We start from the raw sequence: 17,911 nt of genomic DNA, 5'->3' as shown, positions 1-17,911 counted from the left end.
TTAACACAGCTCTGGGAGCTCCAAACCTCCACCAGGTTTTAGTGTTATCACCCAGCATAGTTTTGGGTTGTTTTTTTACACACCTAGCTAAATTAACAGGTCAGTACCTAACCCCCCCACCCCCCACCCCCCCCAATAAACAACCAAAAACCAAAACAAAAACCAAAAAACCCTCCCACAAATCCTATAAATGTTTATATAAATGTAGAAAGTACAAGACAAACAATTTCTGGGTTTGGTTTTTTGTCCTTTTTTTTTTTTAAAGAATGTTTAAAATCCAACCCCCCTTTTTTTCTTGTTTTTCTTTGCTTTTGGAGAAGACTTTGAAAAGAAACAGTTATGTCTTTCATATCTAGCAGTGGAAGGTTAGGCAGAAGGTGTGTGGCAAAGGTATCCTGATAATTTCTTCACTACCTCGGGTCGATATTCTCAAGTGGCAGGACAAACATGGACAGCAGCTCTCTCTGGTGACTCTTCAGCAAACCTAGTGACTTTGACTCTTCTGAATGAAGGTTAGCTTGTACTTTGAAAGTGTAATTCAGTAATAACCTACTTAAAACAACTTGCATAAACTTTTTGAGCCAGTATAAAACAAACTTGAGTCAGTCCAGGAAAATTTGCCACAATGATTCTCAGTGTTTCAGCAAAGTATTTTTGTCTTATTTGGGGATTTTGTGCCACGTATGCATTTAGGAAATTGAAATAACATTTATGTGTATTTTTGCCAGACTTTTTGTTTCCCTTTAAAAAAAGATAAAAATTGGTAATCGTCATTTTTGAAATCTTCGTAAAAAGGGGCTGTGGGAAGAAAGCAACCTACAAAACCTGTGATAAAAAAATAAGTGTTAATTTGATGTCCTTGCAAACTCACCATAAATAATGTAATGGGATATATTAAAGATGTCACAGGGTGTCAGGAACTTCTAGATGTGTAGCTGCTTACTCAAGTCTAGCCCCTAAACACTAAGTCATGCATTCCTGTTTTGCTTAAACACTTTGAGCTCCTATTTTTTCCTTTTAAAATATTCTGCTGCTTTTATTTTGTTACCTATTCCCCAAACAATTTTTTCCTCTCTGTCTTTTTCAAGTCTCCTGCTCATGCTTTGCCTCATTCTCTTTCTCTCTTGGTCTTTTAATACTTTTTTTATGGTTGCTCTGCCTTCTTTGGCTTCCCGCTCTGTCCCCTTCTCATAATATTCACAGCTGTTTTGCCATTCTTCCATCTCTTCTGAAATTTTTTTGTACGCTTATCCACTTGCTTTTCTCCCATGAATTTTTGTCTAAAATTTGTGTTATTTGAATCCTTTTCCGCACCTTCTCTGCTGTCTTCTTCCTGGCCTGGATCATTTTTGGCTTGAATGTACTTGTAGGTAGAATAGGTAAATTTGACTGTCTTAGATTACTCCATTAGTCTAAACTCCTCCCATTCATTGAAGAACTAATGAGGAGGGGTTGAAAAGTGTTGTCTTACCTAAGAAAGAAGGCATTGCTGCTTGATTATGAAAAGATGGTTACTACTAAGTGGTGCTCATTAGTACTAGCGTGAGGGACACTATATACTACCAAATATCTTGTGAGTCTCTATTTTTGTGGGATCTAGGGCAGCGACTGCTGTATGCAAATGCCCTGGTAATCTTGTCTTCCGTTAGTCGCTCATGAATTCTGACTATCCACTATGTATTTCCTTGATTGCTTATTTTTATCCAAGATGTTTGATATAGCTGTTTAATAATGGATTCATCATATTAGGTTAGTGATGAGTAAGAGTACCCAAACTTGTAAAACCTACAGCACCCTGGAAGCTCTCTCTCTACTGACTGGAGGGTGACACGTCATCGGTGCTAATTTGCACTAATACAGTCCTTTTGCAATGAGTATGGATGTAATAGTATTTTGCTATGGCTCATCAGTAGCTTTGACAAGAAAGCTTGTGGTCTTGGTCCACTTCCAAGTTGAAAGACGTTCGCAACACAGACACCATTGGTGTAGTCAGTGGTGGGATGAACAAGTGTTGGTCACAGAATGACAAAGTGTAGCCTAAAGGAATCTTTTCATTGAAAACTTGACTGCTGTGGCTCTGGATTGAGCTGTATGGGTGAATGTGAAGAGGCTTGAACTGTTGCCTGCACCATGCCTGCTGTGGAAGTAAGCAAAAAATTTAACTGATGTTTCATAAACTTTATAGTTTTTAAAAATATCCTTTATTGACATTTTTTATTGTCAGTTTGTTCTTAAGTCTTGGTCTTGAGATGAAGGAAATGGCAGCCCTTCATCCGTGTGTTCTATTAGGGGGCTGAAGTTCATAAGATTTTTACATAAGCAAGTAAAGGCAGAATTTTGATTAATATATTTAAAAATATATCTACACAATGAAATTTTAGCCATGTATATGACTAAGAGTATGTCTGTTAACAATTATCCCCTGTTGCTTGTAATGCTATTCCATATGCACTCAAGGCACTCAAGTCATAGATCTACACTGCCTTCATACTACTCATCGCAGTAAATGATGTTTGTTGAAAACCTCTGTGAAATGAATGGAGTACTGGCAAGCTGTAGAGGGATTCACAGTATCCAGGATCCCTATGAAACTACCCAGGAGACTCCCACTTGATGAGAACCTTTTCAGTTTGATCAAGAAGAAATTTATGGTCAGGGAAATCAACAGCATCCTGGCCTGTATCAGAAATAGTGTGGCCAGCAGGAGTAGGGAGGTGATCATGCCTCTGTACTCGGCACTGGTGAGGCCGCACCTCGAATCCTGTGTTCAGTTTTGGGCCCCTTACTGCAAGAGGGACATTGAGGTGCTGGAGCATGTCCAGAGAAGGGCAATGAAGCTGGTGAGGGGTCCGGAGCACAAGTCTGATGAGGAGCGGCGGAGGGAACTGGGGTTGTTCAGTCTGGAGAAGAGGAGGCTGAGGGGAGACCTTATCGCTCCCTACAATTACCTGCAAGGGGGTTGCAGAGAGGTGGGTGTTGGTCTCTTCTCCCAAGTGACAAGTGATAGGACAAGAGGAAATGGCCTCAAGTTGCGCCAGGGGAGGTTTGGGCTGGATATTAGGAAAAATTTCTTTACTGAGAGAGTGGTGAACCATTGGAACAGGCTGCCCAGGGAGGTGGTGGAGTCACCATCACTGGGGGTGTTCAAGGAACGTGTGGACGAGGCATTGTGGGACATGGTTTAGTGGGCATGGTGGGGTTGGGTTGATGGTTGGACTTGATGATCTTACAGGTCTTTTCCAACCTTAGTGATTCTGTGACCTAATTCTCAATTTTGTGACAGATGATCTGAAGAGACACTGATTATCAGGAAAAGTGGTGGTGGAGTATGTCCTGTGTTACACTTCTGATCATGCCTTTTGAATATGCTGGAAATAGTACGTTAATGTTGTGCTTTTCTTTTTGTGCATGTTCACTCACGAAAGTCAGCTTGAGTTTGTCCCACGGTATTTATTGCGGTGAATAATGTTGGTACTGGTTAGACTTTATATATTTGGAACACAAAGCCTAACTGCTGCCCTGCCTGTATAATTATTAAGTATACAGAATGGATTGGGAAAATAGCTTTGAAAAAAGCACCTATTATAAATGAATGATTACTGACTTCACAAAGCATTCATAATATTGACAGCCAGTCAGGAAAATTAAATGAATGCAATCATGATAGTGATTACTTTTCTCAAGAAGTGTGTGTAAGAAAGAGAGGGCAAACATTTGTACTTCTTGGCATCTTAAAACCAATATTCTACTGTGAAAAGTGGCTTATAAAAATGTGGCTTGTTATGTACTAGGGCATATGTATGACAGGACCTTGAATTAACAAAAGCTTTGAGCTGGGTGTTGCTGGACCTCTTCTTGAAGTGAACTTCTCAAAGAAGACTGAAAGGCTTCCAAATTCAAATTTGCAAGTTTTATTTGAATAAAAACTAGAAAGTTAGCTTCTTAGAAAATAGAATCTTCATAGTGACCTATAGGGGATAGATGTTGACATAGAGATGTATGCACAACTGCCTACTTTGTGCAGGTAGGTCCTTGCTTCAGTAGTTGGTTACGTTTAACTTGGTGGCTTGGTGAGTGGCAGTAAAGCAGGTGGGGTTTGGTTTTTTAGAGCTTTTTTGGCACAAGGAGATTTTACTTGACTAGAACAATAATAATCCCAGGTTTATTTAATAACTGGAAGATAGGGAAACTGAAGAAAGATTGGGGAATTATTTTGCCATTAAGTTGATGGGGAAGGAATATAGGAAACAATCCCGGTGGGCGGAGGCAAGTGAATACATAGTTCTCAGATGTTGGGAAATTATAAGTTGCTTGTAAATTATTTTAATTAAAATATGAATGTAGTATACATGTAAATATTTTTATATATGTTAGAGACTTGCAGTAAAAGTGTGCTATCAGATTTTTATGTCTTTATTTCATAAAAGGACACAGAAGGCAGAGACTACAGAGATGACTGATGAGAAGGGATGGGCTGGTTGGATTAGGATTATTTTGGAAAAAGGCTATTAAGAGAGAAACTGAATTGCTTTGGCCATTTTAGAATTGGTATTTTAGCCCTTGTAGTAACAATTGTTGGTCCATGTCTACAAAAAAATTACAGTACTTTCTGCCAATTTTTCTGAAAACTTTATAAAACACTTGATTTTGTTAAAGGCTGTGATTCTGTCTTGATTATCACTGTTCAGATATATTAGTATTTGCTTTTGCTAAGCCAGTTTCCTTTGAATCTGTGAATACTCCGTGTATTTAAAAACCTCTGTCAGTTTTAAATGGCTAAAGAGAAAACGGACAAGAATGAAATTTAACTTGTAGCAAAGACTTCCTGAAAATGAGGAGAGTTCTCACAGTCATCCAGATGGAAGTTTATCTTTCTTTACATTTTAATTTTAGTAAGTGTATACCCTCCTGTCCATTGGACATAAATCGCATATGCCACTTAGTAGTGTCATTTTGATTTTGTTTTATAGATTATTAAAGTATTATAGGTATTTACACAGATTTATTAGAGCAGTTGCTCAACTTCCAGTTCTTTCAACTGAAAGTAGGTACAATGGTAATATTGCAGGTTATTAAATTTTGGGGCCTAAATGTTTGTCTGCGTGTTAGCACAAGAGTAAAATGTTGCAGAATTCACTGAAAGATTTGAGTATCCCTCTGCAGAGAAGAAAATGACTTGCTGTTTTTCATCAGCTAACTGCGAACATCTGTAGGGAACTGCATGTTTAATTTCAAGTCATTGCGTTACAGAGTTCAGCTCTGCTGTGGAGCTCAATAGGTCTGTACCCCAAGTACCAGTGTGCTCCCTGCTCCAAATAGTGGCATGAGGATGGCTGGGGAAGTGTATTCTTAGTGATCTTACAGAAGGGTTTGTACAGCTGTGAAAGAGGCGTTAGAGGATTAAAGAAAACACCCCCCCCCCCCCAAAAAAAAAGAAAGAGAAAACCCAAACAAAAATAAAAAACCCAAACCAACTAATGGCGTGGTCTCTGTGGGAAGGTTGGGAACACGGAATACTGATTTTATTGATTTCTACTGCCCCTCTCTTGTGCTGTGCATATTACAACCACCTAAAATTTACTCTAACATACTTTTCCTGTTTCCAAGTAGAAAAAAACATAGGCATTAGATGTTACCCTGTTCCCAAGGCACTCCGAATTCCCAAGAACAATGAGAAATATTACTGTGTGAAACTTCTTGTAATTTTATTTTGTAGTGTGAATGGCAACTTGCTTAATAAAGAAAAGCAGATATGACCAGAACAATTGGTTTGTGGGGTTTTATTTTGTGGGGCTTTGGGGTTTTTTGTTTGTTTGTGGGTTTTTTTTAGTTTGCGCCTATCGTTCACGTGGCTCGTTGACGTAGTAAGGCTGGTGTGAATTTCATGTAGTGTTCTAGAGTGGTTTTTCTTGAGAAAAACTTAATTATATTTTTCATTTTGTTCCCACACCTCCAGATACTTAACTGGAGGAAAAAAGAAAACAAACTTTTATTAGTTATTTTAATGCTTTAGTCATTTTTTAATTTTTATTTAATAACAACCCTACGTTAAAATGAGTGTAATCTTCAGTCATATGAGTCTGGTTATAACTTGCGCTGAATTGTATCTTCATGGATTCCCATTGGATTTCAGCCTGTGTTTTTCTTTGACTATGATATCCTTGTTGGTCAAAGGAAACGTGTGCAAACCATGTAGAATAATGCAACCAAAACCCCATTATGTTCATGTAACATCATAGATTTTATTGATACCATTTACATGTTGTCAAGTTCTGTGGTGGATTATAGATAGCGTAAGAAAGAGTGGAAGTTAAAATTAAAAATAATACTCTTGAAAAGTAACTGATTGCACTTTTATCTCTTTTTTATTTTTAATTTCCAGCTTGTATTTACAGTCTGTCTTTTGGAAGAAATTGTTAAATCAGTTAATTGTTGCCTGCTTGCTAATAACAGTGAATTCTGAAGTCCATTCTTCTCTTTTGTATTATTTGAAGGCAAGAAAGCAGTCACAAGTACTTTGCTTCCCCAGGCCCTTTATCTCCTGTAAGGCTGTAACCTTAGAAAGGATGCTGATAGAAGTGGTCTTTTTTGCAATGGGTGAAGGCTAATGAGTTTCTCTGACTCCTTGGCTTATCTTAGGTTTCAGCACTGCCTGCTGTGAGGCGTTAGAATGTGTGCAAGAGACCTGGCCAGTAGAACGGCTTTAGGGTGACCTGGTGTTGGGACCTTCAGTTTTCCAGAGGTGTTTGGGGGGGGATTCCTCCCGCATAGCTCTTCTTATTGGGGTTCTGCAGGACCACGTTTCTTGCATCTTCTGTGCCACAGAGGAACATAGCCTGTGGGAACGTGGGGTGAATAATTATGATGATACAAAGTGTGGTGTCATAACCTTACCGCTTCTTTTGTCCCTTAATTTGCTTTGGACACAGCTGTTGTAGAGCTTCCCCAAACCTAATGAATATGAGATTGGTGTGTGCTGCCTGGTATCATCAATTAAACTTTACGACGATCTTGGTTGTTCTTTGCAGGATGCAGTTTGTTAACCTATTGAATCTGTCACTACCGCAGAAAGGTTGAATAAACAGTTGTGCTTTACTATGTCACGTCAGAAAGCACATAGCGTCTTTATTTGTACTACAATCCATATTTATTCTTTTCAGTATTTAACCAATGCAGAGAGTTGATGTGAATTGCCTTGGGGTCCTTGCATCTCTATCAGTACTTTTTAAAACTAGGCAACTATATACTATGACCTTGTAATATTTCATAGGTCTTTTGAACTTGAAACTAGTAACTGTTGTGTATGTGGTTTTAATTAAAACAGACTCATGGTGCTTCATCCTTAAAAGTACTATACAACTACTAACAGCTTCCAGTGTTTACCAAAAGTATTCCTTAACTTGACATACTCTTATGTCAACAATAAGAACTTCCATCTTAGGTTGGCTTTTTACTAGTATGTCCAAGTTTTAAGAAATAAACATCAATTCTTTACTATTAAAATTTTTCTAGTTGAAATCAGTCAAATTTTTCATTTACATGTTGTATTGTGGCTTGGAAGGTCATTTGCTGGATTCTGGTGCTGACAGAGCATTTGAGCCTTTAGAAAAAAAAGTAGATCAAAGGAAGTGAAGTGCCCTCTAGTCTGAGGGCATACTTTCAGACTAAAAATGCATATTTGATTTCTGCAACTGTCTGTTATTGTTAGCCTCTTGGGTACATGAGCATTGGATAAACTGAGCTTTCTGTGCGCTTTTCTGATGCACTTGGTAAACTAACAAACCACTAAGAAGTTGACATTCCTTTTATTATTTTATTAAGTCTTTTATCTGCTGAGAATTAAGAAAGCAGGGCAAAAGTAGGAAGTAGAACATTCCGCTTACTTTATTGGTCAAGCACATACTATTATTTTGTGTGAAAATGTTCCTATTGATGCATGCTACGTGTTCATAGTACAGCAAGAAATCCTCCCTGTGTTTCAGTAAAATTGATTTTGCTATGGAAAGTGTCAACATGGGAGTAATGATGGAATCTGAAAACTTGTTTGCAGAATTACAGTCTTGCTGTGTATTCAGATACATATTCATATATAGTTATATAGAGTTATAAATGACTCAGTGTTTTTAGAAATATAAATTAATCAAGCTTGATCTGTTTGACAGTTCTTTTATCCTTCTTTGGAGTGTAAGTTAATGATGGTGAATGTCACCCTCCAGTGAAAGTCGTGGTATATCGTAGAATTAAGTCTTGAATGCTGTTGTGTTTGCATTCTCTGCTTCAGCCTGGACTTTTTTGGTGAACTTTATTTTCTTAAGAGCGGGTGATGATTACATTACTTCTACAACATGTTTAAGATCTCAAACACACAATAGTAATACAGTTCCTATAAGGGGTTCGTTTGTTAATCTGAGCTCTGTTTTACAAAAGTTGTATGAATGCTGCTTTCCTTTGAAATTGATGTTCAAAAAGAAATCCTGTTTTGTATAATAAGATGCCAGACTCACAAAGATTTCCTTTCTTGTTTCATAGACGTTCCATCTTCAGAGCAGCCTGAACTGTTCCTAAAGAAACTTCAGCAGTGCTGTGTCATTTTTGACTTCATGGACACGCTTTCAGACCTTAAAATGAAAGAATACAAGCGCTCCACTCTTAATGAACTGGTGGACTACATTACAATAAGCAGAGGCTGTTTGACAGAGCAGACTTACCCTGAAGTAGTTAGAATGGTGAGTTCCTTCTTTCTCATGGTCTCTTTAAATCCACTTGCAATTCCAGTTACGCATTGTGGGCGAAATTGAACCCTGGAGTAGGTGGATTAAATGAGGCCTTTGGTTTGTATTTTTTACTAGACATCACTTGGGGATAATTCTCCAAAGACAAAAATATTAATTTTTATATATGCTTAATTAAAGTCAAGTAGATGATGGTTATTATAGTGTCACAAATATATGAAAGGAAACCTGGATTGTTTCCTGATGGAGAAAGCCAGCAGCCATAAAATCAGAATCCCTCACATTTCCCCCCACCTACCCTCTTTCTCTCCCCCAGTATAAGTAATGGGATAATTTTTGCAAGTTTCTTATCTTTCTTTGAACTTTATCCAAGCTCTTCAGTGTGTACTTTAGGTGGAGATAGCTTAAAGTATGCATGGATAATGATTTTTAAATAAAAAAATGTTAAAATTGTTCTATAGGATCAGTGCGAAAATTTCCTTGTTGTATTATGTGGCTTCATAGCAGCTGCTGTTAGAGTGAGCAAGATTACTCAACAACAAAGCCATACCTTGTATATATAAATTGTCAAATAGTGTTTTCAATGTAAAAATGGAAACAGTACCAGATGCTAGCTATATGGTGAAGAATGTTCATTGCAATTGGCAAAATCAATCACTACTTTAAAATATTTATTCTGTGCTACCATACGGAACCCTTATAACCTGTTATCTGAATGAGTTAGCAATTAGTTAAATAGAGATTTGGTGATGTTGGTTTCTTCACGGTACTGTGTGATTATGGAATCCACTGGCCACATGCTGTAAGAAGAAAAACGTTAATAGATTTTACATTGCATTATATATGCTCCTTATTTCTTTTCTGACACACAGATACATGCTGTGTTGCTTGTCTGTAATATTTAAAAATAGCTGTAAATTGTGACAGAATCATCAAGCAGTTAATAGCAAAGAAAAAAACAGAATTAAGGGTGTATGGAAAAATCTTAATATGGCTTCTTTGTGTGTATGCATTGTCAGAAAGCCTATAATTATGTGATCAGATTCTTTCCCTTCTCCCCCACCCTCCCTTTCTCCCTTCTGTACTGGACCAATCTTCTGAATGAAGTGCTTTTCAGTCTTTTGTGTTATTTGTTCAGCATGTGGTCAAATGCACCATTCAAATACCAGTCTGAATACAGAATTACTAGTTCTTTGCTGAATTCTTCTGCTGGTGCTGCACTGTAATATCTAAATGATTTGCAAACGTTAGTTTAATCTTACTTGTATCCCTCGTGATAAGCAAATTACATCGTCCCCTTTGTATAGACAGGATACTGATGCACAGATAACTTCAATAAAATTGGGTACTTTTTCTGTGTGTAGAAGATGCCTCCAAACTCACCTCCTGGGAGAATTTGGTATTTTTTTAGTGTTTCTGTTATTGACGTTGTATTCTTTCATTGACTTTGGTTATAGTTGTTTATTGCAGCAACGTTTGTAGAATAAAGACTCTGCAAGTTAGTGTTGTCTTGATTGGGCCCCAAGAAACAAGAAGAATTTGGTCTGTAACTGCTCATAAAGTTCAATTTGAATCATAAATCATAACTTATGAAGCAATCTGAACTTAAACTGTAGAAGAGGTGCAAAACCTCTTTGCTAGCATGTCCTACTGTCCCTGCAGTCACGTAGGCTGATTCACAAAAATGTTTTTATCTTAAGGAAATGATGCATTGCCTAAATAGTTTGAAAAGCATGGTTTTAAATAATTTACTTAAATATAGTCTGTAACTATGATATGGAGGAGTCACTGGAAGTAAAGATACAGCATGAATTTTGCCAGTGGATTTCACAGATACTTGCTAATGGAGCTTCAGGAATTCCAGTTTCAGCTTAGCTCATTTTTGATGGAATACTGCTCTATCTTCTTTTCTCCAGTATTCCCCTGATCATGCCCCTCCTCATCTTACTTTCTTCTGCCTTGCATTTGGGCTCCGGTGCTGAACTCAGGTTTTGTTTTCTCTTCAGTGCCAGGCTACTTAAGCCAGGGAGGAGTGAGAATATTCTGAAGTCCTGTATCTGACAACGCAGTGGCCCCTGACTGCCCAAACCTGGATTTTTTTATAAATAAAAAGATGCCTAAGTAATTAGGGAAGTGGACATGTTTTTTTCCTAAAGAATTTCCTGAGAAAGTTGTGATATTTAAATTTTGTAACAAACTCTAGTCTGCAACAGACACCTGTGCTTTGCTGAAGGTGTAAGCTATTGGAAAGCTGGAGTCCCTTAATTGTGCCTGTCGCAGCCAGCAGTGTTCTTGGTGCATGTGCTCTTGGAAGAACAGTTTGGTGGTTGTATTCCACATGAGCAGGATGCTGTGCTCTGCTATTGAATCCATGTGAGTGAATCCATGGCCAATGCATGAATGATTTCTGTCAATCATCTCAAGAAATGCTAATGCAGTGTTTCTACTAGAACACATCATCGGCGCTTTTGTGCATTGCGAGTATTACGTATTTTACAGATAGGCAATCTGGTAAAAATGCTATTTTTCCTCCTGGTCTTTGCCTATAAAAGCAAGGCTTCTCCATCACTTTGCATACAGTTATACAGGCCCCAGAGGGAAAGGTAGGACTTGTAATATTATATAAAATAAGTTTTCAGCGCATATTGCCTGGTGAACAGACAGCATTAGTCATTTTGTGCTGAAGCATCATGTTTGGTGTAACATGTTCTTTGCAATAATTGCACGTTCTTGCTTCACACAGAATTCAACTCATAATTGTATACTGAGACAGACTTAACTGTACACAATTGGCTTAATGAGTGCAACTGTCGCCTTTATCTACTTTTGAGGATTTTCATCTAGGTCTCCAACAAAGGAGCTGTCAAATTGACAATTTCTGACCTGTCACGATAGTGAAGAAAACAGCAGTATCTATGTCCTGACCAAATTAGTGTCCCCATTGACTGCCTGCCACAATTGTCATGGGAGTGTTTTGATTGAAAGACCAGTATTTTAAAACTGATCAAAATGGAGCACAAGTGTTCTGTGTCCCTTTGGAAGGTCTTCTCCCTGTTACGTTCCGTGTTTATGAATCCAGGAATTAACATTTCCTGCTTGGCCCTTTGGGCTACTGTGATTTGGAGGTGAAGCGAAGTGTCGTAAACAGGTGAAAAAGAAAGAAGGTATTTTGTGAATTTTGGCACTATTTAAGAGCAGAAAAAAAGGTGCACCAGTCTGAAGCTGATACTTAAAAAGTTACTAATATTTATAAAGAAGGATTCATGGCTAAAGTGCTTTCTCATCTTAATTATCTAAAATGTCCAAGAAAGTGAAACCTGTGGAAGAGCCTTTTTTTGTTGTTTTAGTTTTATAACATACGCATATATTGGTGTTCTCTGTTCCTGACCCAAAAGGAGTTTGGCTTTATAGATACTAGGATAGAAAAAGGTTGCCTGTAAAATTCTTCAGAAACTGTGATATTTTTAATTACTTCTATAATGTGGTGGTGTTATGATGTAAGGGTTTGAAAAACAGTCATTTGTGGTAGCCAGCATAACAGCTTCTGGATATTTTTACTGCCAGTCATCCTAAATTCATGCCATTAAAACCTTAATCCCTAATCGTAATATCACATATTTTCATCTTGTTCTCTTGAGCATAGGATATAATGTTGTATATAGCTAAATGTGAAATCACTTGGCTATTTGTCAACCTGTGTGCAAGTCCGCTTCTTTAAACCACTCTCTTTAGCTTGATGTATACAGAAGTGTTTGGCATGTTATTGGTTATTTAAAAAAACAAAATAAAATTGAATTTACTAATGGCCACCAAAGCAAGCTTGCAGTGGCCTCATCACTGTCATCAATATCCCATGTGATGGGAAGAGCGGTTGGGATGTGTGTTAATGGCCATAAGCTGGACAGATTTATTCAGGAGGGTATTGCTCAGTGTGCTTCCCGTGCAGTTTGATGTGTTGTTCAGAAGGGTATATGACATTCTTTAGAATTAGGCTAGTCTTAGGAAAAAAGGCCCTTGCCAATTAAACTACACTCTGCTAAGAAGGAAATGCCAGTAATATGACTTCCTGAGCCAATAATTGGACACTTAATCTAAAATTTGTTCCTGTCTGAGCAAAATGTGGAGGCTTAAACTAATGATGCTGATTCTGCTGGTAGATTAAGCAATGGTAGTTGAATGAAATAAATGTTTGTTATTATCTGTGGTATCCTAAAAGGTGTATGTAGTAGAGCTTTTTGTGTTTTCTGGGTATTAAGACAGATTGAGGAAACTGATTTCTTTCATTTCAAAAATTGGATCGGAAAAATTGACAAGGTGGTAAACTGAGAAATCTGGATGAATCTCTTTGTTGGTGAGCAACATTTCAGCTCTCCTACTTGCTTCTTCAAACATTGTAAACCCAACCCCTGACGTTTATCGTGATGTTTATGCAACCTGGACGGTTGCTAGCCCATAAGAGATGGCTAATGAAACTTTTTTGAGATGTACCTTTTAGAATGGAATAATATTACTTTGTTCTCCTCTCTTCAAAGTGCAGAAATGCCTTTGGCTTCCTGTTGTCATATTTATCTTTTCTGTAATGATGAATCAAGTAAAATAAAACTGTAATCTCTATAGCCAAAGTGAAACATCATAATAAATGTCTTGTGGCTCAGAAGCTGTGTGGAGCCAACACAGTGAAAGAAACTTGGTTAAATGAATACCAAAATAAATACCAAAAATTGCATTTGAAAGGTCAGGTTCTGATTTTTTTTTTCCTTTTTTTCCCCCCCTTTTTTTTTTCTTCTTTCTAATGACATAAATCTAGAGGGATTGCATTCCTTTTTCTGCAGGTTTGTCTCAACGGATGTGAGGGCAGAGTCTGATCAGGAGTTTGTTTGTGACGGGCCTTTTAAGCATAAAGAATATCTTGTTAAGCCATGAATTTTTTAGCATGTTAAGGAATCTATTTTTAGGACGTTTGCTAGCTGTTAGACTTTATAGGCATTATGAATTCCTCTATTTTCTATAGCTTTAGCTATAGCTTATGACTAAGTATGCCACCCTGCTTGCTAAATGTTCATCCGGTTTAGGGTTTTCTGTGTTAAAATGTTCTTGGATAGAGATTTTTATGCAAGTGTACCTATAGTCAGTCTTACCTTTTTGATTTAGCAAAAAACCCGTGCATATGTTCTGTTGGTTCTTATATTCAATTTAAAAATACAGTACTGAATGTCATTTTGAGTTTAAGAGAAAATCACATACTCTTAGAAAAACTGACAAATAATGTCTTTTTTTCTAATATGAATTTTATATAACTTAAGGAATTCTGTAAAATATTAGGAATTAATCTTAAACTTAACTTGAATCAGTACAAGTTCAACAGGTTGTTTTGAAACCATCTGAAATGCAGAAAGGAAGATGCAGTGTCCTTTGACCCCCCAAATGGACTTTGATTAAAAATCATCATGTAGATGCAGCCGTGATGGAACAAGCATGCTATTGAAGTTTAAAATAAATGGATAAAAATCACATCATATTTTAAATTCTGTTCTGGTTTCTTTAGTGTGAGGGTTATCAATTCTGTAGAAGCAAGAAAAGAATCTAACTTTGGTTTCTTTTATGCGTTATTTCCAAACTCCTCTGTTAGATGCTTTTTATTATTCGCATTCTTTATACACCTAGTTTGTACAAAACCCACAGTGCTTATTAAAAGAAGAGGCTCCGATGTTCTGTATTCCTCTCAAAAAATCAGTTGGAGGCAGCTCCTCTTGCAGTAGTTGTCCCTAATAATTTTTCCCGACAGTATGTAATTACATTTACCCGTATCCATTATTCCTCCTGTTGGTTACATAGGCCTTTCATTTGTCAGACTTTATCTGCATAACAGTACAGGGACTAGGTCTAAAGCAAAGAAATAAACTGGAAAAAGATTTTTGTTCCAAGAAATACTTGTGTTGACTGCAGCTTTTTTTTTTTTTTACAGGAGTGTGCACCCCCACCCCCCAGTTTGGCTGTGTCATCTTCTTAAATACCTTTTGAGCATTGTGTCCATAGATAAGCACAATGTGAATCTTCTGGGGGATTGTTTTCTTGGGTTTTGAATTTTTTGTTTTGTTCTTCAGTTTGGAGTCGGAGACAGTATGAGTTTTGTAATGCTGTCTAGAGTTCAAGTTCATGTATTGGCAAGCTTTCACTTGATCTGATGCCTGCTCTAGAGATGAGGGGCTCTTTCTGCTGGTACTGTGCTTTAATTTGTCCAAGATATTTGAGTTACTCCTATGATTTTTTTAGATTGTAATGCATAGAATTAGCTGGGCACGTATTAAATAACTGTTCCACTGGATCATCTCAAAACATAGTTACACGGAGATAGTGATGAACAGGGTTGTTGCTAGTAGGGTACCCTGTTATGGTTCAGGTCTAGGTGACCTAGGGTGGAATTTCAGGGCTCCAGTTTCCAGCAGCAAGAAGGTGTACCCAGGGGTGCTGCCTGGGGATGGGTCTGTGCTAGCGCTTCTGATTCCGATTGTGAGTGTGCTCTTGAAACGGATCTCCCATTTGTTCTCAGTCCACTTTGATGCTTGTGATAGTGAAGTCTTAGGGTTTGTAAATGCGGTTCCTTTTGGAAAAAAAAGTCTACTCCAGGGGTGTACCTAATGCTTCCCAACTTGCTTATGGGCTTCAATGCAAGAGATCACTAGAAAGAAACTGCTCCCTCCAAACGTACATAGTGTGGACATTTCACCTGAGCACCAGCTCTTTTGTTCTACAAACTTGCTCCTATTGCACTTCGCTGCTAACAGAAGCACGGACTAAGGATCTCAATTTTGCTGCTTGCTCATCTATACGGATGGAAGCTGCTACCATTGCTGAAGTGGGTGATGGTTAGCTAACAAGTTTAGGAGCCCTGATTTAGAGCTAAATTCTTGCAGGTTGTTGATTGAATTTTTAAAAGACTTAAAGGTCAAGAAAAGATGAGAAGGACTGTTTTCCCCCCACCCTGTGATCTGGATTGTTGACTGTGTTCGCAATCCAATGTAGTTCATTTTAATGCAACCGAGTCCAAAGTAATGTTGCTGGGCAAAAAGAAGGCATATAACACTAAACCCTGAAAGACTGTGTTGAAGCAAGCAGCAGTGCAGGAAAGAACCTGAGCATTGTGGATTACTGTCATGAGTATGTTAATATGAGTTTCTGGTACAGTGCACTGTTCAAAGAAGTGAATGTTGATAACTAAAATGGCAACATGCAAAAAAAAGAGGGAGTTGGTCTGGCTTTTTATACGTACCCCAGTACACACTTGTTGCGCACAGGTGGGAGCTCAAAGGAAGGAAGGAAAAATCATCACAGGATTACAAACAAAGAAACCAACAAGGGTCTGGGTTCAGAAGCTCTATCCTTCCATTTAGCAGCACAGAGGTTGAGAAGTATCATGTCTATATAAAAATACCCATATATAAATAGATACATATGGCATATGCAAATATATATACAGATGTAGAAGAGATCTGGTGGTTTAACGAGAACCAAAGAAGAATCAGGCAGATTCAACCCTGAAATCAGAAGCAGTGGTATTGTTAGATTAGCGGTAAAACTTTAGGAGAAGAGAGCTGGTGGAACCATTTATAATCTTTTAAGATAAAATTAGATATTTCTTTTTGTAAGATGTACTTTAGTCAAACTTCTGGGAACAATTCAATGGGTTATATAGAGAGATTATAGCCAAGTGACTGCAGTAGTCACTTCAGGCTCTAAAATATGTAAATCCATAAACAACACTAAAAAACCACATACTCAGCTATATTTCAGAAGGACAAGTTTAGTATCTGTTCCAGGGGCCATTGTTGTCTCCCAGTTAGCATGGCTTCACGTTATAGCTTAATTACATTTTATCGTTACTGTATGTTGTTAATATGCATGGTAGTTTAAACATTGTGTGTGCAGAGGTAACTTGGTTTCAATTTCATATGTACATGGGGTTTATTTGGATCGTTCCACATATTGGTAATAGAAGAACGGGTGTTCTCTGTGAGCTAATTGGGTATCCACTTACCCTGTTTTCATATAGCTAATGTATTAAGCTTCCCTGCGTGTATGTTTGTTTTCATTTCAGGCTCCATTCAGGAAAGCTATTACTGATAAAAATCTTTGTTTCAAACAGCACAGAGTAGGAGCGCTGAGCTGAAATTGAATTTGTGAAGTGTTTCTGTTACAGCGTTGTCATTTTTATAGCGCTCCAGTGAGGGACAAAGAGAGGACTTCTCAAAACATTTATTCCTGACTTCAGACTTAAGCCTCTTAGTACTTTCTTTTCTAAAAGTTATTTCAAATATAAATGTGGTGATAAAATCAAAGCTGTCTTGAAGCTTGTTACTTTGAACTGTATATTCGTAGTTTCATAGTTCTGCATTGCCAGCCAGATACCAGTCATCAGATCTGTTCAGAACTTGCAGCCCATTCTTTGTGGGGGGTATCAGAGGAGCCTTCCCCATCTCCTTGTTTCTTTTTAATGAATTGACATTGACTTGTAATTGGCTGGAAGAGTTTTTGTCTTGCTTCTGGTTGGAGTTGTGCCTGACTGACACACTGACATGGAGCTTTGAGGTTTCTGGGCATCTCCAATTTTAAAAATCCATCATTTCAGCATTTCCAACTTTATATTGGAAATTCTAGATTCCTTGCCAATGGGTAGATTTTACTGATTTGTTAAATTGATTTCTGGCACTTGGGTGTTCAAATTCTGCAAAGCGGGGGAGCAGTGATGTACTTTTCTACACGCAGTTTGGTGTGAGCTTCTGAAAGGTACTGTCATGGAGGACAGCGTGCAGATGTCTTTGAGAACGTAATAGGGGAGATCTGTCATGATACAACTTTCTAGAATATTAGAGTTCTGGTTTGCTTTACAAAAATATCATCTAGGCTTGGAGGTGTTCCTAATCAGTGGAAGACGGAAGTCAGTATTGATCAATAGTCATTTGTGTTGGCTGTGGGAGAGGAATCATCAGGGACTGTATATGCAGGCTGGCAGGGATGTCCTTTGGCTTGATGATCCAACAGAGGTCAGAAGAGAAATAATTCAGCTATCCAGCTGAAGGAATTTTGGCATGCTGCTTGGGCCTAGGGATAAATACTAAATAGCTACCTTATGCCTGTCTGAGAAAAATTGTTCTTTACAGATTTGGTGTAGCATATTCCCA

General features: G+C 37.8%; 1 protein-coding gene across 2 annotated transcripts in view; it reads left to right on the top strand.

The window, feature by feature from the left end:
* PPP2R5E (protein phosphatase 2 regulatory subunit B'epsilon) overlaps positions 1-17,911 on the top strand; it is a 72,345-nt gene that overhangs the window by 34,163 nt on the left and 20,271 nt on the right. For both annotated transcript variants that reach the window (XM_059819177.1, XM_059819176.1), the window contains exon 3: positions 8,530-8,726. In XM_059819177.1, the coding sequence (XP_059675160.1) occupies positions 8,530-8,726 (197 nt within the window). The remainder of the gene's footprint in view (positions 1-8,529; positions 8,727-17,911) is intronic.

Source organism: Gavia stellata, chromosome 7 (assembly GCF_030936135.1).
Source record: "Gavia stellata isolate bGavSte3 chromosome 7, bGavSte3.hap2, whole genome shotgun sequence".
In the NCBI taxonomy this organism is placed as follows: domain Eukaryota; kingdom Metazoa; phylum Chordata; class Aves; order Gaviiformes; family Gaviidae; genus Gavia; species Gavia stellata.
The sequence above is the reverse complement of the archived record's forward strand: the minus strand, read 5'-3'. Positions and strand labels throughout refer to the sequence as shown.